This window comes from Patella vulgata, chromosome 4, assembly GCF_932274485.2.
Source record: "Patella vulgata chromosome 4, xgPatVulg1.2, whole genome shotgun sequence".
In the NCBI taxonomy this organism is placed as follows: Eukaryota; Metazoa; Mollusca; class Gastropoda; family Patellidae; genus Patella; species Patella vulgata.
In genome coordinates this window covers 70,994,160-71,019,596 of record NC_065882.2, presented here as the reverse complement: position 1 = coordinate 71,019,596, position 25,437 = coordinate 70,994,160, and the positions used below count along the sequence as shown (strand labels likewise).

Genomic DNA, 25,437 nt, shown 5'->3' with positions numbered 1-25,437 from the left:
AAAAGATGAATCATGATCATATTTTCGTTCGCTCTTGGGGTTTAACGTCCGTTTCCACCTAGGGCAGGGTGATATATTGCAAACAATATCATGAAAGTTTGGATAAAATGGACCCAACGGCGGCCGCAACTTTGTTGTTCATGTTGTTCACCTGCAGGGTCAAGTCTCTTTAGCACACACTAAATTTGTTTTCGATATCTATTGTGGATTGATCTAGTATTTTATGAATGATAGCATAAGGGGCTAGGTCATTACGGTCAGTCAGAACCATGGACCTTATCAGAACATACGTTCTGTGGTTCCTGGGAATAAAACGCCCGAGTAATTCATTCAGAAATTATCAATAAAATGTGAATTACTCGGGTTCAAATGGTATGTCTCGATTGTCCAGTGGGGAATGTCTACGTAAATTTATACGACTGGATAATCCAGACGTAAGACGGAAGTGGAAAGCTGGTGTATTGTGGGAGAATGACATTAAACATGGAAGCTGGAATGTCTTGTTTTAGTAACCCACCGCCTTTCTGGAAGAATGGACCTCAACCAGGAGGTATTTACAGCTTTCCAAACAGTTCAACAACACACTCAAATACCTCAGAATCGCAGAGATCGGCTTATCCCATCGTAACTGGAACGTCAGTCCTTGGACTCAAGTTCAATGGTGGTGTTGTCATCGCTGCCGACATGCTCGGTTCGTACGGATCCCTGGCAAGATTTAGAAACATTTCTCGCCTGAGTAAAATCAACGATTCCACAGTGATCGGTTGCGGAGGGGATTATGCAGATTTTCAATTTCTCAGTTCCGTTATTGAACAACGTGTCATAGATGAAGAATGTCTGAATGACGGATTTGGCTTCACTCCTAAAAGTATGTTTTCTTGGCTGACGAGGGTGTTGTACAACAGAAGATCCAAATTCAATCCACTGTGGAACGTTTATGTTGTGGCAGGGTACCAAGACGAACAACCCTTCTTAGGCTACGTTGACAAAATTGGGGTGGCGTATGAAGCACCTGCCATTTCTTCAGGATTTGGATCTCACATTGCACTACCAATATTACGAGAAGAAATGGAGAAAAATACAAATATGAATGAACAAGAAGCCATTGCACTGATTCAACGATGTATGAAGTTGTTATATTATAGAGACGCTCGTTCACTTAATAAATATCAATATGCTGTTATAACTAAAACAGGAGCTGCCATTCATGGTCCAGTTGTTCCAGAAACTAATTGGGAAATAGCTCATCTCATCCAAGGATATGAATGAATAGACATTTTATGTTAAATAATCTGACCCAGTCATTACAAGAATGGAAAAAGACATCATTTTCCATCATCAAGTTATTTTTTATCATCAGTCATTTAAAAATATTTATTATAAAAGTGGCCATGCCCGTATTATTTAGAAAAGAAATTTACTCTGTATCATTCTTTAGTGCTGAAAGCCTTGTGGGTTTATTAAAACTGAATTTGATTATAGATTATTAACAAGTTATAATTATTAATCATTTTTTTTTGTAAAAGTTGTTCATCCGATGAAGATTTTGTTTCTTGTAAATGTAAAAAATTGAAATAAAATTTCATTCCAATCATTACTAAATAGGTGTTTTGGATTTGAATTTGAAATGGACATCAAGTAATCTATAATGGAAATATTTAACTGGCCAGTCTAATATTACATGTTGTATGCTCCATCAACAAACATGAATGTTACTATTATGTACATGTATGATCAGTGCCTGTATGTGAGATAATTACTCTCTGACAGTCTCTGGAAAACACGATGACTCTCATTGAGAGAGAGAGAGAGAAATGGGGTTTAACGTCCATTTGACACAAACTAGGTCATTTCTGGACTAACATAAGGTTTAATTTTATTTCAATAATTCGCTGGCGCGTAGGGGTCTTTAGCAGTGGGAGGAAACCGGAGAAAACCCATGAGGCTGGACTCCTTGTCACGTACAACCGGGGATTCGAAACCACGCCAGTTGACTCAATGACAGGCCGTATGATACAGCAAGCACGTGCTAACCATTCGGCCATCCAACCCCCCGACTCTCATTGGGGTAGGAAACTTAGTGTAGACTGATTTCGATGAAGAACATTTTCTGCTTAGTTGAAGCAGAGATAAGCAATTTGATTGGTCACTCTCTTTTGAATACATGTACAATAAATCTGCTGCTAAAATTAGGAGGTAGAATGTTCACACTTGGTAGGTAGATGTTCATTAGACATATAAGCAATTTGGTTTGTCGATGCTTTGGAGAACAATACTCTGATTCTAATTAATTGGGAGTGATACCAATAATTAACATTTTCTACTCAAATTAAGCAGAAGCAATTAGAATGCTTGATGCTTTGCAAAAAGGTAAATGAGCAATTAATTAACGAGTATTATTTATTTAGAGATTGAGGTGGGGACATCACCCTCATGCATCAACTTGCCTGGTAGACAAAATTTTGAAACCAGAGCCTTTAATTCCTGACATAGAGATATTTCATTTCATAAAGCTTAAATTTTGCATAACAAATAATAAAGTACAATTTACATGAACACATTTTTATTAGATAAATATTTAGGCAACATAAAAAAAATAACTTGCATGGTAATAATATGGAACCCATGTTTAGAAAAAATGTAACAAAAACTTCAATATTTACAAGAGTAACCAATATACATATTTTGATATTACATAAAATAAATTACTTTACTCTTTTGCATTGCTGAAATACAAAACATAAATAAAAAATTAGTTTTATTAAGGACCTGCTCAATTCATTTTGACACGTTTACTGGACTGTTAAATCAACTAATCAGTGAAGGAAAGCACTATTTTATTTTTCTCATGTTCTATGCTTCATCTTCATTATCCAATTGGTGCAGCATCCCAAACTTAGGCTGCCTATCTACAGCTAGCTCCGGCTGAGAATAGGCCCTAAGCTAATTAACCGACATTTAAATTCCTACATCGACGATTTTAGTCGAAAACACTGAGTATGCTTTTAGAAAATTTTAAAAGTATTTATTTCTCTTCTATTGTCATATTGAATGAAATTAAATATGTTTATTTAGCCGCTGTGTGTATGAAAGATGTCAAACTAATCAAAGCCGAATCACAAAATAGTCCTCTAATTATTCAATATGGCGGCGCCCATGAAACATAATTTTACAGAGGCGGTTTTGTTTGCGAAAACAAATTTAGGAGTATCTAACCTTGTTTTGAAAGATAAACAGATTTAAACTCTAAAGACAGTTTACAATGGTAAAGAGTTTATTGCAATATTACCCATAGCACATATTATATATCGCTTTTACACAAGTGTCAGCGACATGCCGTGTTTACATAAAACACACGTGCGTGGGTTATTTTTACTTTGTTGTCTAAACAAAGCGGTGTCGAATCGATAAGTCCCGCCCCAAAATAATCACATGATCGTTTTAAATGGCGGATAATCAGTGCAGTGTCACATTCTGGGAAGTATGACGTAGATGGGTCGCTGCGTGCAGTATGTTGGTGCAGAAAAGAAGGATGTTAAACCCCATTTCAGTTTATTTCTGTGTATGTGGACAAAATGTCACCTTCTACAACAAGTTTAATAAATATTGTCGATTTAATAACTATGTAAGCCAATTTAATAATTATGTAAGCCGGCAGAAGACCATCACATATAATTTTGATGTAAGCTTTAATGGTATAATAAATAAATTGTCACATACAGCAATACAAAACTACACTGTAGTTCTAACAAACAAAAATAATGTTCCAAGTTACTTAGGTATTTGCTGTTCTAAAAACCAGAAAAAAAATATTATCTGTGGAGCATTAAGCTGTAATAAAATTGTTTTGTTGAATTATTTAAAGAATTTATTTATGACGTTGCTGATGAACCAATCATCGGTGAATCTCAGATGATCTGAGTCAGAACTTAAGAAATGAAGTCGTCCTGTTTCATTTAATTTCTTCAATCCCAACCAATCCTGAAATACACAAAAAAAAAAGGCTAAGTATCAACCAGACATACATTTGAATTATGATTATTTTCATGGGTCAGGATTATGCTAGCACAATGTAGACACCTGCAGAAGCTAGGTTTCTAGTCAATGAAAAGTATGAAGCCCACAGCAGCTAAGTTGTCTTAACAGTCAACAAGTGTTGTCACCCAAAAAATTATGCTTTTGTAGGTTGTGGGATTATTTACAAGATACTAAAAATTGATCTAGAGTAACAACCCCTTAAGTAAATACCATAAATAAATTAAAATTTGGTGGCCTTTTTTGTCCTTCCCAATACATACATTTATTATACAAAACATATACACTGTACCAATAATCAGATGGTGAATTTTAATAGCTTTTCAAGTTTTGGGAAATTTTATGTCGGTCTGATTTTATCTTAAGGTTCCACAAAATTTTTAAAATTAATCAAAGGTCATATCTCTGGCACCAATATTGAAAATTGTTGAAAATCAGATGGATTCTGTGTCTCGTAAACATAAATACTGTGTATAATTTACAGGCAATCAAGGACTATAACTCTAGCAGTATTTATTAAAATGGTTTGAAATCATTAAGCATATTCTTCTTGTCACCTTAAATACTGTGTTCAAATTTAAAGAAATTGGGATGGAATATATAGCCTCCATATAAACTGACGGAAATGAAATGAAATGAAATAGGGTTTAACGTCCTACTGTTTTGCTCCAAACTGGGCTAATGAAGACGAGCATACGCCATACAGTGTGCTATGATATAAACTGACGGATAGGGTGACTAGTTAGTTATGTATTATTGAAAAAATTTATTGACTTTTTGATATTGTAATCTGTTAATCATTACATCTCACAATTCAATGTAGACTATAAAACAGGTTAAACATACAATATGCAAGAACTAAATCTGCCTATTTCACGTCTTTCTTTAGACCTGAAATGTTATCTAAATTAATAATTAGGCATTAATTAACTTGTCCGGACCATAATCAACTCTCGATGGGATGGCTAGCCCGCGATATTTACTGATTAGGATCCGATTTGCTGCTCAACTTTCATTCATGATTTAATCATGAAATGGATAATCAAGACTATGTTTTTTATCATACCGACTTTAGTAATGATGATCGCGGCTAGGCCAAAAATTCAATTGCTAAATTCTTGGTTCAAAAGGAATCAACCTGACTGAAATTTTCAGCAAATTTCCATTGCATTATCTAGTTTTTAACTATTATAGTGAGAACTAACTGCCAGCTCTATCTAATCTCCCATAATGTATGTTTAAGGTAAAAAGTACAAAAAAATATCTGAGTAGTTAAAATGTGATCAAACAACCTACCTGTTGATATAAAGGTGTTTCAAATACACTTAACAGTTTCTTAGCTTGACCTGGTACATAGAATCCAAACCACTGAAAATAAGTTACATATAAAAACGTACGTTATTCAGAAACTCAAGACATAATTTATACCCAATCATTCTCACACATTATATTTGCCATGGACAACAGCATGTTCATATTGCAAATTAAAGTAGAACCAGCGAACACAGGGGGGCGGACGTATGACTGACATCTATGACCAGTTTCTACATGTTGTCAGCTGACATTGAGGAGATTAAAATGTCTGACAATGGAGAAACCACAAGGTAATCATGTGGATTAAGTTTTTATTCACTGTTAATGGATTGATAAATAGTCCGTCAAAGGAGAACCAACAACTTCTTTTCAGGATTGGTTTGATGAATAGCCCGACAAAGGTTTAAGTCAGTTAATCAAGTCAGATTAAGTATTTAATCAAAGTAGATTAAGTATTTAATCAAGGCAGATTAAGTTGTTAATCAAGGCAGATTAAGTTGTTAATCAAAGCAGATTAAGTTGTTAATCAAGGCAGATTAAGTAAATAGGTTGATCACTTAATTATCTAATCAATCCAGCCCATTATCAATGATAATTGAGATGAGTAGTAGCTATATACTCAATATATTTTGGAATTTTGAATATATTCACAATATCTTCATGTCCGATTGGGCATATTCCTGGTCGGACGTTAGAAAAATCACATAGGACATGTCTGGGATATACATGTACGGGCAAAGTAGGATTCATAGTTCACCACAATCCATTCCACTTTCATTATGATCTGAAGTCAATGGAACTCTCAGGAATGCAACTGGTCAAACATTTACCGTATATTTAATTATGATGAGAATCAATCTAATTAAAATATAGATCTATATTTCGTTTCGTTTTTTATACTTTCGAAGGCCTACACTACATGTAGATCTAACAAGTTATAGTGGGAGTTCACGTTCTATGACGTCAGGTACCAAGCAAGCGACATTTGACCCGATTACGTCAATCATTCGATTAACCAATTAGCGACCGCCATGTATTTTTTATCTACTTTTGCTTTGTTTTGATTTCTATTGCCGCTAATATCTACCCACAGTTCCACGTAAAAAAGGTCAAACACTCGATTCAACGACCATTTGATTGGCTGACCCCTCATTTCAAGCAGAACACGAGTTAAATAACAACGCTTCCGCCTTCCAGATCCAAGTGTAATGAAGACAAGTAAAATCGAAATTTTGAACTATTAAAACGAAACGAAATTGGATCTGTGTTTTAATCAGATTGGATGAGAATTTATATGCAATACAAGATTTAAAATATTGTATTTCTTACCTCGCTCTCCTTGGGGTCAACCATGGTATCTTCAAGAAATTTAACCAACACCAAATTTTTCAGTTTCAGTAAATTTTCTTTATACACAGGATTCTTGGTCTAAAATGAAAACAAACATGAAATATATCATTAAGTACACCCTAAAATTAGAAAGTTATACACTGAAATCACTGAATTAGTAAAATATAAGTCCACAGTACAGAAAATTTTGCTATGGTAAATAGGGGGGTTGGATGGCTGAATGGTTAGCGTGCGTGCGCTGTATCATAAAGTTTGTCATTGAGTCGACTGGCATGGTTTCGAATCCCCAGTTGTACGTGACAAGGAGTAGGGTCGCCTGTCCAACCTCTTGGGTTTTCTCCGGGTCCTCTGGTTTCCTCCCACTGCTAAAGACCCCTATGCGCATGCGAATTATTGAAATAAAATTAAACCATATGTTAGTCCCGAAATGACCTAGTTTGTGTCGAGTGGACGTTAAACCCCATTTCTCTCTCTCTCTCTATGGTAAATAACTGATTTTCATTTGCTGGGGATCTTGATGTAAATGCCCTCTGTCCTTAACCCTGGATCCTTTCTATTTCATCCCCTGAATATCAGGCTAAGAGGGTTCTGAGGGGCAGCGAGTATTGTACACCAAACAATATATGCCCAAACAAGATTTATAAATGGACACTGGAGCTTGTTTTTCAACCAGGAACTGGGCCCCATACTACTCAATATGTTCTTCTTGGGAGTAAAGCTCTTTGAAAAAAGCCAAAGCCTAAAACTCCGTCAATTCAAGTACGATCGACATGAAACCCGAAGCCTAAAGCTCTGCCAATTAAAGTATGATCGACATGAAACCTGAAACCCAAAGCTCCGTCAATTAAAGTACGATCAACATGAAATCCAAAGCCTAAAGCTCCACCCAATTCAAGTATGATCGACATGTAACTTGGCATACTTGTTATTTGCACAAATGTGCATCGATGGACAGACTTCAATTTTTCATATGACATCGATGATGTCATACTCGGTTTCTGGTCCTTAGATTGTCTGTACTTGTTCTTCAGTTAAATAGCCGTAACAGTTTTTAATAAATCTAATCAAATTATCGATTAAAAAAGAGCATACTCTCTCCTGGTTGATGTCAGCCAGAAAAACACTCTTATTTCGATATTCATCTAGATTCAGAGGATCTTGCCAATATTCAGCTTGTACTAAACTATCAAAATAAGATATATACAACACTTAATAATATATCATTATTTCTTTTATTTACATTTTTTAATTTGTTTACTATTAACAGTATGATCCATACCCATGACTATTCTATCAAATGATACTTTAAAGTGGTGATGCCCTTTTCCTACCATATGGATAGCCTTATTAGCAAATAGTGACTATTATTTGAACATGAACTAGTCATTCTGAACAGCTTAATACCACTTTCCAATTTGCTCACCAATCAATATTTTTATTTATAACTTAAACTATGATTCCCATGTATGTAAAGGCCCACGGGGTCAGTATCTTGCAGTAAGTCATAATAATTTTTCAAGAGCTATGATGAGTTATCTGGTTATCTTTCAATAAATTTTCACCAGAAAATTTTTTCAAGAGCTATGATGAGTTATCTGGTTATCTTTCAATAAATTTTCACCAGAAAATTTTTCAAGAGCTATGATGAGTTATCTGGTTATCTTTCAATAAATTTTCACCAGAAAATATAGTAATCTCTAGATTATAATAAATATTTTATTAACTTACTGATCTTGTACAAAGCTGAAAATAAAAACCAAAACCCATTATAACATAACTTTTTGTTGAAATTAAACATAGAAAAAACTGAAATTCGTCACTCCTATAACTGTTTAGTTTCCATGATACCGTGATTGAATTACATGTAAGTAAATGAACGGGCCTAACCGTGACGACATTATTTTTCCATAATATGTCAAATGATCTTGAGAAAGAGACAAATGGGGTTTAACGTCCACTCAACACAAGCTAGGTCATTTCGGGACTAACATATGGTTTAATTTTATTTCAATTATTCGCATGCGCATAGGGGTCTTTAGAAGTGGGAGGAAACCGGATTAACACATGGTTCAATTTTATTTCAATAATTTGCTTGCGTGTAGGGGTCTTTAGCAGTGGGAGGAAACCGGAGAACCCGGAGAAAACCCACGAGGTTGGACAGGCGACCCTACCCCTTGTCACGTACAACCGAGGAATCGAAACCATGCCAGTTGACTCAATGACAGACCTTATGATACAGCGCACGCATGCTAACCATTCAGCCATCCACCCTGTGTCAAATGGTCTTTGATCTGATTTGATCAAACTATTGATCAAGACAACTGTTCTCTTTTAAGGCTCTTTACCTACCTTACATAAGCACCATAGTTGAGAAGTTTTCTTACAATATTACATAGGGTGCTATTGTCACCTGGACATTTGGGAAAACCATACACACCTGATTATAAAATAAATTGCATATCAAATAATAAATACTTGTTGAAGAAATGTTTAAACGGGCATTGCTTATAGTGACCTTTAGAGATTTTAATATTGAACAAGCCAACAGTGAGGCTGATGTCCCCCGCCAAAATAGGAAAATAATTAGAGGACACATATAAATTTATCACAAATTATCTTTTACAAAGTATTGAACAATCAAACAGTATATCTTTACTTATAGTCTAAGCATACAATGTTTTTGATGGAATAATTATAGCATATTAAGGGGAAAACATGCTCTATGCCTACAGATCTAGAGTTTGGTTGTATCAACGGGTCTATTTTCCATCTTGCTGCAAGTTCTGCAAAGTTCACTGTTTTCTTTCTGTCATTAAATGTCAATTCATTATTGCATACTACATATTTAATTATTTTATAATAGTTTCTTTTTCAATTTGTTTTTTCCATTTATTTGTTTATTTACCTTGCCTATATTCATTGTATTGGATTGTATTGGAATTGCTCAATTGATGCTTTTATCAATACCTGGTTATAATATTATGACATGTAATGTGGCAAGTTGAGTCGGGACATGTAGGCTATAATGTAACCTAAATGTATACATAAGTGGATTTCGTTTCATTTTTTTCGAAAATATTGTACAGATAAAAGAGGAGGAATTACAGGGGTAATACATTGGAAAGCTTCTTCAAGAACTAAAGCATAAACTATATAAACGAGCTTATTTGGCTTAGCCTTATGCAAAACTTAGTCAAGGCAGAACTTAGTCAAGGTATTCATGTAATGAAACTATAAACCAAGTTTGATCACTCTCACTTAATTAGAACTAAAGTTATCGTGCCCCAAAGCATCAACCAATCAAATAGCTTATCTCGGCCTATGCAGAAAATGCTCATTATCGAGGTATTCATGTAATGAAACTATAAACCAAGTTTGATCACTCTCACTTAATTAGAACTAAAGTTATCGTGTCCCAAAGCATCAACCAATCAAATGACTTATGTCGGCTTAGCCTGCGCAGAAAAGGTTCATCTAATTAGAACTAAAGTTATCGTGCCCCAAAGCATCAACCAATCAAATAGCTTATCTCGGCCTATGCAGAAAATGCTCATTATCGAGGTATTCATGTAATGAAACTATAAACCAAGTTTGATCACTCTCACTTAATTAGAACTAAAGTTATCGTGTCCCAAAGCATCAACCAATCAAATGACTTATGTCGGCTTAGCCTGCGCAGAAAAGGTTCATCTTCGAACTCCATCTAGGCATTGACCTAATAAAGGCCTACACCAAGTTTGAACCTTCTACCTCAATTGGGAGGAGAGTTATTGTGTCCCAAAAAGTGTGACGGACAGACAGACAAACAGACAGACGGACGAACCCATTTTAATAGTCCCTTGCTTTCTTCGAAAGGCGGGGGACAATAAGCATACACACCAATTTTGAACATTTTAACTCAATTCGAAGGAGTGTGACGGACAGACAGACAAACAGACGACGGACGAACCCATTTTAATAGTCCCCTGCTTTCTTCGAAAGGCGGGGGACAATAAGCATACACACCAATTTTGAACATTTTAACTCAATTCGAAGGAGAGTTATTGTGTTCCAAAGTCTCAGCAAATCAAATTGCTTATCGCTCTGCTTAATCTGAGCAGAAAATGCTCATTATCGATCTTAGTCAAGGTATTACTGTACACCAAGTTTCATCACTCTCACTTAATTAGAACTAAAGTTATAGTGTCCCAAAGCATCAACCAATCAAATTGTTTATCTACTTAATTAGAACTAAAGTTATAGTGTCCCAAAGCATCAACCAATCAAATTGTTTATCTCTGCTTACCCTAAGCGGAACGGACAGACAAACAGACAGACGGACGAACCCATTTTAATAGTTCCCTGCTTTCTTCGAAAGGCGGGGGACAATAAGCATGAACATTTACTCAATTCGAAGATCAACCAATCAAATTGTTTATCTCTGCTTACCATAAGCGGAACGGACAGACAGACAAACAGACAGACAGACGAACCCATTTTAATAGTTCCCTGCTTTCTTCGAAAGGCGGGGGACAATCAAAGTAGGAGAGTTATTGTTTTCCAAAGTCTCGACCAATCAAATTGCGTATCGCTCTGCTTACCCTGAGCAGAAAATGCTCATTATCAAACTTAGTCAAGGTATTACTGTAATGAAACTATACACCAAGTTTCATCAATCTCACTTAATTAGAACTAAAGTTATCGTGTCCCAAAGCATCAACCAATCAAATTGCTTATCTCTGCTTACCCTAAGCGGAAAATGCTCATCTTCGAACTCCATCAAGGCATTGACCTAATAAACACATACACCAAGTTTGAACATTCTAGCTCAATTAGGAAGAGAGTTATTGTGTCCCAAAAAGTGTGACGGACAGACAGACGGACAGACAGACGGACAGACAGACAGACGGACGAACCCATTTTAATAGTCCCCTGCTTTCTTCGAAAGGCGGGGGACAATAATAGTCTGATATTTGGATCTATCACACATTGATAGGGATGAGCTTCAATCAGTCGCATAATGATGAAAAACCTATTAATGCAATGCATAGACTTGCTATATTTTGGGCATTAATAGCTAAAAGTGTCAGATTTTCTTTTCATGGTAAACTTCATGGCTAAACACAGTTGTAGTATTTGGCAATGTATTCCTTGCAGTTGATATTAGATCTTGTTCAATGACCTTAAAATGGTCCAGATCTATACATACATACGGGGGTATGTATAAAGGGCAAAACAAAATTTAGAACTTTATTTTTACCAGACTGTACACATTACATAGATATTTGAAACCATGTCCTACTTGAAGTATCCTATATATGAAGTACAAGGTAGAGTTCTTACCTTGGTGCTGGCCACCAACAGAAACCAAGTTGAACATGCGTGGTGTTGGACATCTCTGCGCCACAGCTCGCCTAAATCAAATACATCCACATGTAATTATTCATTAATGTAATTTCTTTAAAAATGATCTACCAATTCATTAAAAAAAAAAAAAAAAAAAAAAAAAACAGATACAAAAATTTAAGTAATTATAGTTTTACCAGTCTCATATAATTGAAGATTTTAAATGTCAACCCTTAAAACACCAACATGTTGAAGAACAACGAAACAAAGGAAGATTTGAATATTTATTTATAACACTGTCACTGATCAAAACTTACAGAAACTGTCCACCCTGAGAGAACCCAACTGAGTTGTAACCATTTTGTAATTTAGAATCATTACTAATCAATTTACAAGCCATAGTAACCTGATCGTTGACATTCATTAAAAATCCATTCTCCATATCCTAAAAAAGATATAGGGAAAATACAAAACTGATTCTATTAAGAAATCTGTCAACACAAAAATTCTCATCTCACAACCAGAAATTCTTATTTCCACATTCCTCTTTTTTTTCATGTGAGAAATTTCAAAGTGAATTTTCTTACTGAATATTCTATGTTTATTGAAAGACATAAACTCAGTTCTGAACTACAGAATCCTTTTTTCATATTTACAAAGGAATTTATTTATATCTTATACAAAATGACATTACATCTAAATATAACAACATTTGTTAACCAGGCAAATGATCTTAAAAGTTCAAAAATATTTGGAGCCATGGTGACCCAGTGAGCAAGACTATGGCTCGCTAATTGGGATGTCCCGTGTTCGATTCCTGCATTGCCCAAGAAAGTTCATGAGATTTTCCGATGTGGTTCCACCTTGTCAGTGGTGCAGGACTCAGGGCCTGGCAAAAGACAACGTATAGTCGTTCGGATGGGAAGAAATACCAAAGTCTTGTAAAAGATTCCTTGGCAGTTGGAATTTGATATAAGAGTAGACCGTTACGCTGCTGTCCGGGCAAAATTTCCCCGACAAAATAGCCCAGTCGGAGCAGAACAGTAGGATGTTAAACCCTATTTCATTTCAAAAATATTTATTTTTACCTCGGCAATATTATTACCAATTTCAAGAGATTTAACATAAATTCCTTGAACTTGCTTCTCTATAAGACTTTTTATAGATCCCATACTTATTGGATTACAGCAACTGTCTCCTGAAAACAGGCAAAACAGGGCAATTAGTCTGATTGCAGAAACTGTTCTATTTTATCTGGCAAAAGATATTGAATTACTAACCCTACCAACTCTGCACAGTTGCTAAGCTGGACTTTATAACTGTTATGATTATTATGATAATCATCTTTATAATTATAATGTATATTTTGGTTTAGATCTCCCAAAACTACATTCTTAATTATCACGGAACCTTTTCAGACCCATGTGTCTTGAAATTGTGAGTGTTAGTTTAATTTTGAATTTTATAGTAAATAACTTTTTAAACTTATTTGCGTGACAATGACACGGTAAATATTTATAATTATATATAAATTGGGCGATCAAGGAAATGACCATGCTCCCGTTTATTTAAGGTTAGGGACAGGATCTTGTATGGGAGTCACACCAACTATGAATTCCATAAATTGATATAATATCTGTACCCATGCCATGCCAGATGACAACAGGCACTGGATCTTGTGTGGTAATTTCTATCAAACATAATAAAACGAAGCAGGTAGTTATTTTCATCGCTTTGACGACCACCATTTTGTTGTCATATGACTATTTTGGGAGCTGTCATTATCGTTAAACTATGGACCTTATAGTTAAACTGTTCCCATCTTTCATTTCTTTTAATATATTTATCAATACATCAAACGGGTGATTCTAAAACTATATGCCTAAATAAGAAAGTGTTTGGAGGTAAATGTATTGATAATAATTCGTAAACAGCGAAAACCTTCGCTATTGGCTTATACAAAAATGATGACTCCATAGCGTGGGAACATGTGCCCGTGACGTCATGATATAGGCATAGTTTTCCAGACTGACATGAGTCTAAAGGGCGAGTCGACCCTAAGTCCAAAACAAATAGTCAGTCGAATAAACCGGTCGATGGCTTATTAAAATTTTGGAATCGTTTGTAATCTGTATAAGTTAAAGAAAAAACGCACTAATTCCAATATCTTTTATCATTGTTTTTGTTTATTTTTTACGTCCCCTCATGTTCAAATTTGATTGTTCAAATTAAAACTTTAAGGTGTTATCTTAGTTATTGCCACCGCGGCTTAATAAAGTCATGCTTGACTTTTTCCCTCATCCCCATATGCCCCCATCTTTTAAGTGCACGCCAATGTGTACACGGGACCTCGGTTTTTCGTCCCATCCGAACGACTAGACATCTGTCCTTGTCCACCTCCAAAAGAATAGAGTCCCTATATATGATATGTTGGGTTAGGGGGGCGATGGGGATGAGGTATTTGACATTATCATGTGGCCTCGTCCAGTCGATAAAATCAGTCAGTTAGTTCAGTCGAATAATCCAGTCGAATAAACCAGTCGAATAATTCAGTCGAAAAGTTCAGTCGAATAAACCAGTCGAATAGTTCAGTCGAATATTTCAGTCGAATAATTCAGTCGAATAAACAAGTCGCTCAATATTAAGCAGCGGTGGCAGTGGGCTAAGATGATATGGTAGCAAATCATGCTCTTAGACATAGCTGAAGGAGCCGGGGCATGTGGTAGAGACTGGGGGGCTTCCCAACTAGTTTCAAGAAATGAAAAGAAATGAAATGGGGTTTTAACGTCCTACTGTTCTGCTTGGAACTGGGCTAATGAAGACGGGCAAACGCCATACACTGTGCGATGAGGGAAATTTTGCCCGGACAGCGGCACTACGGCCTACTCTTATATCGAATTCCATCTGTCAAGGGATCTTTTACGACCACGTCAATGTGGACACGGGACCTCGGTTTTTCGTCCCATCCGAACGACTAGACAGCTGTCCTTGTCCGCCTCGAAAAGAATAGAGTCCCTATATATGATATGAACGAAGAAAGGGGATGGGGTGGGGCGGGGGTGGGGGGGATGAGGTATTTGACATTTTCATGTGGCCTCGTCCAGTCGATAAAACCAGTCAGTTAGTTCAGTCGAATAATCCAGTCGAATAAACCAGTCGAATAATTCAGTCGAAAAGTTCAGTCGAATAAACCAGTCGAATAGTTCAGTCGAATAATTCAGTCGAATAATCCAGTCGAATAATTCAGTCGAATAAACAAGTCGCTCAATATTAAGCAGCGGTGGCAGCGGGCTAAGATAATATAGTAGCAAATCATGCTCGTAGCCATAGCTGAAGGAGCCGGGGGCATGGGGTAGGGACCGGGGGGCTTCCCAACTAGTTTCAAGAAATGAAAAGAAATGAAATGGGGTTTTAACGTCCTACTGTTCTGCTTGGAACTGGGCTAATGAAGACGGGCAGACGCCATACACTGTGCGATGAGGGAAATTTTGCCCGGACAGCGGCACTACGGCCTACTCTTATATCGAATTCCATCTGTCAAAGGGATCTTTTACATCCACTCCAATGTATACACGGGACCTCGGTTTTTCGTCCCATCCGAAAGACTAGACAGCTGTCCTTGTCCGCCTCGAAAAGAATAGAGTCCCTATATATGATATAAACGAAGAAAGGGGATGGGGTGGGGCGGGGGTGGGGGGGATGAGGTATTTGATATTTTCATGTGGCCTCGTCCAGTCGATAAAACCAGTCAGTTAGTTCAGTCGAATAATCCAGTCGAATAAACCAGTCGAAAAGTTCAGTCGAATAAACCAGTCGAATAATTCAGTCGAATAAACAAGTCGCTCAATATTAAGCAGCGGTGGCAGCGGGCTAAGATAATATAGTAGCAAATCATGCTCGTAGCCATAGCTGAAGGAGCCGGGGGCATGGGGTAGGGACCGGGGGGCTTCCCAACTAGTTTCAAGAAATGAAAAGAAATGAAATGGGGTTTAACGTCCTTCTGTTCTGCTTGGAACTGGGCTAATGAAGACGGGCAGACGCCATACACTGTGCGATGAGGGAAATTTTGCCCGGACAGCGGCACTACGGCCTACTCTTATATCGAATTCCATCTGTCAAAGGGATCTTTTACGTCCACTCCAATGTATACACGGGACCTCGGTTTTTCGTCCCATCCGAACGACTAGACAGCTGTCCTTGTCCGCCTCGAAAAGAATAGAGTCCCTATATATGATATGAACGAAGAAAGGGGATGGGGTGGGGCGGGGGGGGGATGAGGTATTTGACATTTTCATGTGGCCTCGTCCAGTCGATAAAATCAGTCAGTTAGTTCAGTCGAATAATCCAGTCGAATAAACCAGTCGAATAGTTCAGTCGAAAAGTTCAGTCGAATAAACCAGTCGAATAGTTCAGTCGAATACTTCAGTCGAATAGTTCAGTCGAATAATCCAGTCGAATAATTCAGTCGAATAAACAAGTCGCTCAATATAAAGCAGCGGTGGCAGTGGGCTAAGATGATATGGTAGCAAATCATGCTCTTAGACATAGCTGAAGGAGCCGGGGCATGGGGTAGAGACCGGGGGGCTTCCCAATTAGTTTCAAGAAATGAAAAGAAATGAAATGGGGTTTTAACGTCCTACTGTTCTGCTTGGAACTGGGCTAATGAAGACGGGCATACGCCATACACTGTGCAATGAGGGAAATTTTGCCCGGACAGCGGCACTACGGCGTACTCTTATATCGAATTCCATCTGTCAAAGGGATCTTTTACATCCACTCCAATGTATACACGGGACCTCGGTTTTTCGTCCCATCCGAAAGACTAGACACCTGTCCTTGTCCGCCTCGAAAAGAATAGAGTCCCTATATATGATATAAACGAAGAAAGGGGATGGGGTGGGGCGGGGGTGGGGGGGGATGAGGTATTTGATATTTTCATGTGGCCTCGTCCAGTCGATAAAACCAGTCAGTTAGTTCAGTCGAATAATCCAGTCGAATAAACCAGTCGAAAAGTTCAGTCGAATAAACCAGTCGAATAATTCAGTCGAATAATTCAGTCGAATAAACAAGTCGCTCAATATTAAGCAGCGGTGGCAGCGGGCTAAGATAATATAGTAGCAAATCATGCTCGTAGCCATAGCTGAAGGAGCCGGGGGCATGGGGTAGGGACCGGGGGGCTTCCCAACTAGTTTCAAGAAATGAAAAAAAATGAAATGGGGTTTAACGTCCTTCTGTTCTGCTTGGAACTGGGCTAATGAAGACGGGCAGACGCCATACACTGTGCGATGAGGGAAATTTTGCCCGGACAGCGGCACTACGGTCTACTCTTATATCGTATTCCATCTGTCAAAGGGATCTTTTACGTCCACTCCAATGTATACACGGGACCTCGGTTTTTCGTCCCATCCGAACGACTAGACAGCTGTCCTTGTCCGCCTCGAAAAGAATAGAGTCCCTATATATGATATGAACGAAGAAAGGGGATGGGGTGGGGCGGGGGGATGAGGTATTTGACATTTTCATGTGGCCTCGTCCAGTCGATAAAATCAGTCAGTTAGTTCAGTCGAATAATCCAGTCGAATAAACCAGTCGAATAGTTCAGTCGAAAAGTTCAGTCGAATAAACCAGTCGAATAGTTCAGTCGAATACTTCAGTCGAATAATTCAGTCGAATAAACAAGTCGCTCAATATTAAGCAGCGGTGGCAGTGGGCTAAGATGATATGGTAGCAAATCATGCTCTTAGACATAGCTGAAGGAGCCGGGGCATGGGGTAGAGACCGGGGGGCTTCCCAATTAGTTTCAAGAAATGAAAAGAAATGAAATGGGGTTTTAACGTCCTACTGTTCTGCTTGGAACTGGGCTAATGAAGACGGGCATACGCCATACACTGTGCGATGAGGGAAATTTTGCCCGGACAGCGGCACTACGGCGTACTCTTATATCGAATTCCATCTGTCAAGGGATCTTTTACGTCCACGCCAATGTGCACACGGGACCTCGGTTTTTTGTCCCATCCGAACGACTAGACAGCTGTCCTTGTCCGCCTCGAAAAGAATAGAGTCCCTATATATGATATGAACTAAGAAAGGGGATGGGGTGGGGCGGGGGTGGGGGGGGATGAGGTATTTGACATTTTCATGTGGCCTCGTCCAGTCGATAAAATCAGTCAGTTAGTTCAGTCGAATAATCCAGTCGAATAAACCAGTCGAATAATTCAGTCGAAAAGTTCAGTCGAATAAACCAGTCGAATAGTTCAGTCGAATACTTCAGTCGAATAGTTCAGTCGAATAATTCAGTCGAATAAACAAGTCGCTCAATATTAAGCAGCGGTGGCAGTGGGCTAAGATGATATGGTAGCAAATCATGCTCTTAGACATAGCTGAAGGAGCCGGGGCATGGGGTAGAGACCGGGGGGCTTCCCAACTAGTTTCAAGAAATGAAAAGAAATGAAATGGAGTTTTAACGTCCTACTGTTCTGCTTGGAACTGGGCTAATGAAGACGGGCATACGCCATACACTGTGCTATGAGGGAAATTTTGCCCGGACAGCGGCACTACGGCCTACTCTTATATCGAATTCCATCTGTCAAAGGGATCTTTTACGTCCACGCGAATGTGGACACGGGACCTCGGTTTTTCGTCCCATCCGAAAGACTAGACAGCTGTCCTTGTCCGCCTCGAAAAGAATAGAGTCCCTATATATGATATGAACGAAGAAAGAGGATGGGGTGGGGCGGGGGGGGGGGGGATGAGGTATTTGACATTTTCATGTGGCCTCGTCCAGTCGATAAAATCAGTCAGTTAGTTCAGTCGAATAATCCAGTCGAATAAACCAGTCGAATAATTCAGTCGAAAAGTTCAGTCGAATAAACCAGTCGAATAGTTCAGTCGAATACTTCAGTCGAATAGTTCAGTCGAATAATTCAGTCGAATAAACAAGTCGCTCAATATTAAGCAGCGGTGGCAGTGGGCTAAGATGATATGGTAGCAAATCATGCTCTTAGACATAGCTGAAGGAGCCGGGGCATGGGGTAGAGACCGGGGGGCTTCCCAACTAGTTTCAAGAAATGAAAAGAAATGAAATGGAGTTTTAACGTCCTACTGTTCTGCTTGGAACTGGGCTAATGAAGACGGGCATACGCCATACACTGTGCTATGAGGGAAATTTTGCCCGGACAGCGGCACTACGGCCTACTCTTATATCGAATTCCATCTGTCAAAGGGATCTTTTACGTCCACGCGAATGTGGACACGGGACCTCGGTTTTTCGTCCCATCCGAAAGACTAGACAGCTGTCCTTGTCCGCCTCGAAAAGAATAGAGTCCCTATATATGATATGAACGAAGAAAGAGGATGGGGTGGGGCGGGGGGGGGGATGAGGTATTTGACATTTTCATGTGGCCTCGTCCAGTCGATAAAACCAGTCAGTTAGTTCAGTCGAATAATCCAGTCGAATAAACCAGTCGAATAAACCAGTCGAAAAGTTCAGTCGAATAAACCAGTCGAATAGTTCAGTCGAATAATTCAGTCGAATAATCCAGTCGAATAATTCAGTCGCTCAATATTAAGCAGCGGTGGCAGTGGGCTAAGATGATATGGTAGCAAATCATGCTCTTAGACATAGCTGAAGGAGCCGGGGCATGGGGTAGAGACCGGGGGGCTTCCCAACTAGTTTCAAGAAATGAAAAGAAATGAAATGGTGTTTTAACGTCCTACTGTTCTGCTTGGAACTGGGCTAATGAAGACGGGCATACGCCATACACTGTGCGATGAGGGAAATTTTGCCCGGACAGCGGCACTACGGCCTACTCTTATATCGAATTCCATCTGTCAAAGGGATCTTTTACGTCCACTCCAATGTAGACACGGGACCTCGGTTTTTCGTCCCATCCGAAAGACTAGACAGCTGTCCTTGTCCGCCTCGAAAAGAATAGAGTCCCTATATATGATATGAACGAAGAAAGGGGATGGGGTGGGGCGGGGGGAGGGGGATGAGGTATTTGACATTGTCATGTGGCCTCGTCCAGTCGATAAAACCAGTCAGTTAGTTCAGTCGAATAATCCAGTCGAATAAACCAGTCGAATAATTCAGTCGAAAAGTTCAGTCGAATAAACCAGTCGAATACTTCAGTCGAATAGTTCAGTCGAATAATTCAGTCGAATAAACAAGTCGCTCAATATTAAGCAGCGGGCTAAGATAATATGGTAGCAAATCATGCTCGTAGACATAGCTGAAGGAGCCGGGGCATGGGGTAGGGACCGGGGGGCTTTCCAACTAGTTTCAAGAAATGAAAAGAAATGAAATGGGGTTTAACGTCCTACTGTTCTGCTTGGAACTGGGCTAATGAAGACGGGCATACGCCATACACTGTGCGATGAGTGAAATTTTGCCCGGACAGCGGCACTACGGCCTACTCTTATATCGAATTCCATCTGTCAAGGGATCTTTTACGACCACGTCAATGTGGACACGGGACCTCGGTTTTTCGTCCCATCCGAACGACTAGACAGCTGTCCTTGTCCGCCTCGAAAAGAATATAGTCCCTATATATGATATGAACGAAGAAAGGGGATGGGGTGGGGCGGGGGTGGGGGGGGGGGTGAGGTATTTGACATTGTCATGTGGCCTCGTCCAGTCGATAAAACCAGTCAGTTAGTTCAGTCGAATAATCCAGTCGAATAAACCAGTCGAATAATTCAGTCGAAAAGTTCAGTCGAATAATGTCAAATACCTCATCCCCGCCCCACCCCATCCCCTTTCTTCGTTCATATCATATATAGGACAGCTGTCTAGTTGTTCGGATGGGACGAAAAACCGAGGTCCCGTGTCCACATTGACGTGGTCGTAAAAGATCCCTTGACAGATGGAATTCGATATAAGAGTAGGCCGTAGTGCCGCTGTCCGGGCAAAATTTCACTCATCGCACAGTGTATGGCGTATGCCCGTCTTCATTAGCCCAGTTCCAAGCAGAACAGTAGGACGTTAAAACCCCATTTCATTTCTTTTCATTTCTTGAAACTAGTTGGGAAGCCCCCCGGTCTCTACCCCATGCCCCGGCTCCTTCAGCTATGTCTAAGAGCATGATTTGCTACCATATCATCTTAGCCCACTGCCACCGCTGCTTAATATTGAGCGACTTGTTTATTCGACTGAATTATTCGACTGAACTATTCGACTGGTTTATTCGACTGAACTTTTCGACTGAATTATTCGACTGGTTTATTCGACTGGATTATTCGACTGAACTAACTGACTGATTTTATCGACTGGACGAGGCCACATGAAAATGTCAAATACCCCCCCCCCCGCCCCACCCCATCCCCTTTCTTCGTTCATATCATATATAGGGACTCTATTCTTTTCGTGGCGGACAAGGACAGCTGTCTAGTCTTTCGGATGGGACGAAAAACCGAGGTCCCGTGTATACATTGGAGTGGACGTAAAAGATCCCTTTGACAGATGGAATTCGATATAAGAGTAGGCCGTAGTGCCGCTGTCCGGGCAAAATTTCCCTCATCGCACAGTGTATGGCGTCTGCCCGTCTTCATTAGCCCAGTTCCAAGCAGAACAGTAGGACGTTAAAACCCCATTTCATTTCTTTTCATTTCTTGAAACTAGTTGGGAAGCCCCCCGGTCCCTACCCCATGCCCCCGGCTCCTTCAGCTATGGCTACGAGCATGATTTGCTACTATATTATCTTAGCCCGCTGCCACCGCTGCTTAATATTGAGCGACTTGTTTATTCGACTGAATTATTCGACTGGATTATTCGACTGAATTATTCGACTGAACTATTCGACTGGTTTATTCGACTGAACTTTTCGACTGAATTATTCGACTGGTTTATTCGACTGGATTATTCGACTGAACTAACTGACTGATTTTATCGACTGGACGAGGCCACATGACAATGTCAAATACCTCATCCCCCCCACCCCCGCCCCACCCCATCCCCTTTCTTCGTTCATATCATATATAGGGACTCTATTCTTTTCGAGGCGGACAAGGACAGCTGTCTAGTCGTTCGGATGGGACGAAAAACCGAGGTCCCGTGTGCACATTGGCGTGGACGTAAAAGATCCCTTGACAGATGGAATTCGATATAAGAGTACGCCGTAGTGCCGCTGTCCGGGCAAAATTTCCCCCATCGCACAGTGTATGGCGTCTGCCCGTCTTCATTAGCCCAGTTCCAAGCAGAACAGTAGGACGTTAAAACCCCATTTCATTTCTTTTCATTTCTTGAAACTAGTTGGGAAGCCCCCCGGTCTCTACCCCATGCCCCGGCTCCTTCAGCTATGTCTAAGAGCATGATTTGCTACCATATCATCTTAGCCCGCTGCCACCGCTGCTTAATATTGAGCGACTTGTTTATTCGACTGAACTATTCGACTGAACTATTCGACTGAAGTATTCGACTGAACTATTCGACTGAACTTTTCGACTGAATTATTCGACTGGTTTATTCGACTGAACTAACTGACTGATTTTATCGACTGGACGAGGCCACATGAAAATGTCAAATACCTCACCCCCCCCCCCCGCCCCACCCCATCCCCTTTCTTCGTTCATATCATATATAGGGACTCTATTCTTTTCGAGGCGGACAAGGACAGCTGTCTAGTCTTTCGGATGGGACGAAAAACCGAGGTCCCGTGTCTACATTGGAGTGGACGTAAAAGATCCCTTTGACAGATGGAATTCGATATAAGAGTAGGCCGTAGTGCCGCTGTCCGGGCAAAATTTCCCTCATCGCACAATTTATGGCGTCTGCCCGTCTTCATTAGCCCAGTTCCAAGCAGAACAGAAGGACGTTAAACCCCATTTCATTTCTTATCATTTCTTGAAACTAGTTGGGAAGCCCCCCGGTCCCTACCCCATGCCCCCGGCTCCTTCAGCTATGGCTACGAGCATGATTTGCTACTATATTATCTTAGCCCGCTGCCACCGCTGCTTAATATTGATCGACTTGTTTATTCGACTGAATTATTCGACTGAACTATTCGACTGGTTTATTCGACTGAACTTTTCGACTGAATTATTCGACTGGTTTATTCGACTGGATTATTCGACTGAACTAACTGACTGGTTTTATCGACTGGACGAGGCCACATGAAAATGTCAAATACCTCATCCCCCCCACCCCCGCCCCACCCCATCCCCTTTCTTCGTTTATATCATATATAGGGACTCTATTCTTTTCGAGGCGGACAAGGACAGCTGTCTAGTCTTTCGGATGGGACGAAAAACCGAGGTCCCGTGTCTACATTGGAGTGGACGTAAAAGATCCCTTTGACAGATGGAATTCGATATAAGAGTAGGCCGTAGTGCCGCTGTCCGGGCAAAATTTCCCTCATCGCACAATTTATGGCGTCTGCCCGTCTTCATTAGCCCAGTTCCAAGCAGAACAGAAGGACGTTAAACCCCATTTCATTTCTTTTCATTTCTTGAAACTAGTTGGGAAGCCCCCCGGTCCCTACCCCATGCCCCCGGCTCCTTCAGCTATGGCTACGAGCATGATTTGCTACTATATTATCTTAGCCCGCTGCCACCGCTGCTTAATATTGAGCGACTTGTTTATTCGACTGAATTATTCGACTGAACTATTCGACTGGTTTATTCGACTGAACTTTTCGACTGAATTATTCGACTGGTTTATTCGACTGGATTATTCGACTGAACTAACTGACTGGTTTTATCGACTGGACGAGGCCACATGAAAATGTCAAATACCTCATCCCCCCCCCCCCCGCCCCACCCCATCCCCTTTCTTCGTTTATATCATATATAGGGACTCTATTCTTTTCGAGGCGGACAAGGACAGCTGTCTAGTCTTTCGGATGGGACGAAAAACCGAGGTCCCGTGTCTACATTGGAGTGGACGTAAAAGATCCCTTTGACAGATGGAATTCGATATAAGAGTAGGTCGTAGTGCCGCTGTCCGGGCAAAATTTCCCTCATCGCACAATTTATGGCGTCTGCCCGTCTTCATTAGCCCAGTTCCAAGCAGAACAGAAGGACGTTAAACCCCATTTCATTTCTTGAAACTAGTTGGGAAGCCCCCCGGTCCCTACCCCATGCCCCGGCTCCTTCAGCTATGGCTACGAGCATGATTTGCTACTATATTATCTTAGCCCGCTGCCACCGCTGCTTAATATTGAGCGACTTGTTTATTCGACTGAATTATTCGACTGAACTATTCGACTGGTTTATTCGACTGAACTTTTCGACTGAATTATTCGACTGGTTTATTCGACTGGATTATTCGACTGAACTAACTGACTGGTTTTATCGACTGGACGAGGCCACATGAAAATGTCAAATACCTCATCCCCCGCCCCACCCCATCCCCTTTCTACGTTCATATCATATATAGGGACTCTATTCTTTTCGAGGCGGACAAGTACAGCTGTCTGGTCGTTCGGATGGGACGAAAAACCGAGGTCCTGTGTATATATTGGAGTGGACGTAAAAGATCCCTTTACAGATGGAATTCGATAAAAGAGTAGGCCGTAGTGCCGCTGTCCGGGCAAAATTTCCATCATAGCACAGTGTATGGCGTGTGCCCGTCTTCATTAGCCCAGTTCCAAGCAGAACAGAAGGACGTTGAACCCCCATTTCATTTCTTTTCATTTCTTGAAACTAGTTGGGAAGCCCCCCGGTCCCTACCCCATGCCCCGGCTCCTTCAGCTATGTCTACGAGCATGATTTGCTACCATATTATCTTAGCCCGCTGCTTAATATTGAGCGACTTGTTTATTCGACTGAATTATTCGACTGAACTATTCGACTGGTTTATTCGACTGAACTTTTCGACTGAATTATTCGACTGGTTTATTCGACTGGATTATTCGACTGAACTAACTGACTGGTTTTATCGACTGGACGAGGCCACATGAAAATGTCAAATACCTCATCCCCCGCCCCACCCCATCCCCTTTCTACGTTCATATCATATATAGGGACTCTATTCTTTTCGAGGCGGACAAGTACAGCTGTCTGGTCGTTCGGATGGGACGAAAAACCGAGGTCCCGTGTATATATTGGAGTGGACGTAAAAGATCCCTTGACAGATGGAATTCGATAAAAGAGTAGGCCGTAGTGCCGCTGTCCGGGCAAAATTTCCATCATAGCACAGTGTATGGCGTATGCCCGTCTTCATTAGCCCAGTTCCAAGCAGAACAGAAGGACGTTGAACCCCCATTTCATTTCTTTTCATTTCTTGAAACTAGTTGGGAAGCCCCCCGGTCCCTACCCCATGCCCCGGCTCCTTCAGCTATGTCTACGAGCATGATTTGCTACCATATTATCTTAGCCCGCTGCTTAATATTGAGCGACTTGTTTATTCGACTGAATTATTCGACTGAACTATTCGACTGGTTTATTCGACTGAATTATTCGACTGGTTTATTCGAC

General features: G+C 40.2%; 2 protein-coding genes across 2 annotated transcripts; one reads left to right on the top strand and one right to left on the bottom strand.

The window, feature by feature from the left end:
- Window positions 1-443: 443 nt before the first annotated feature.
- Window positions 444-1,602, top strand: LOC126818322 (proteasome subunit beta type-4). The gene has a single exon (XM_050545660.2). It carries the CDS (start codon window positions 472-474, stop codon window positions 1,267-1,269), a length of 798 nt encoding a protein of 265 aa, XP_050401617.1. The 5' UTR covers window positions 444-471; the 3' UTR covers window positions 1,270-1,602.
- A 950-nt stretch (window positions 1,603-2,552) lies between these two features.
- On the bottom strand, window positions 2,553-13,821 carry LOC126818320 (palmitoyl-protein thioesterase 1). Its single transcript, XM_050545659.2, has 10 exons — window positions 13,667-13,821; window positions 13,113-13,222; window positions 12,342-12,469; window positions 12,022-12,092; window positions 9,049-9,136; window positions 8,428-8,442; window positions 7,792-7,882; window positions 6,679-6,777; window positions 5,332-5,403; window positions 2,553-3,981 (listed from the first exon to the last, which is right to left on the bottom strand). The coding sequence occupies exons 1-10, from the start codon at window positions 13,770-13,772 to the stop codon at window positions 3,856-3,858; spliced, it is 906 nt and encodes a 301-aa protein (XP_050401616.1). The 5' UTR covers window positions 13,773-13,821; the 3' UTR covers window positions 2,553-3,855.
- Between the last annotated feature and the right edge of the window lie 11,616 nt (window positions 13,822-25,437).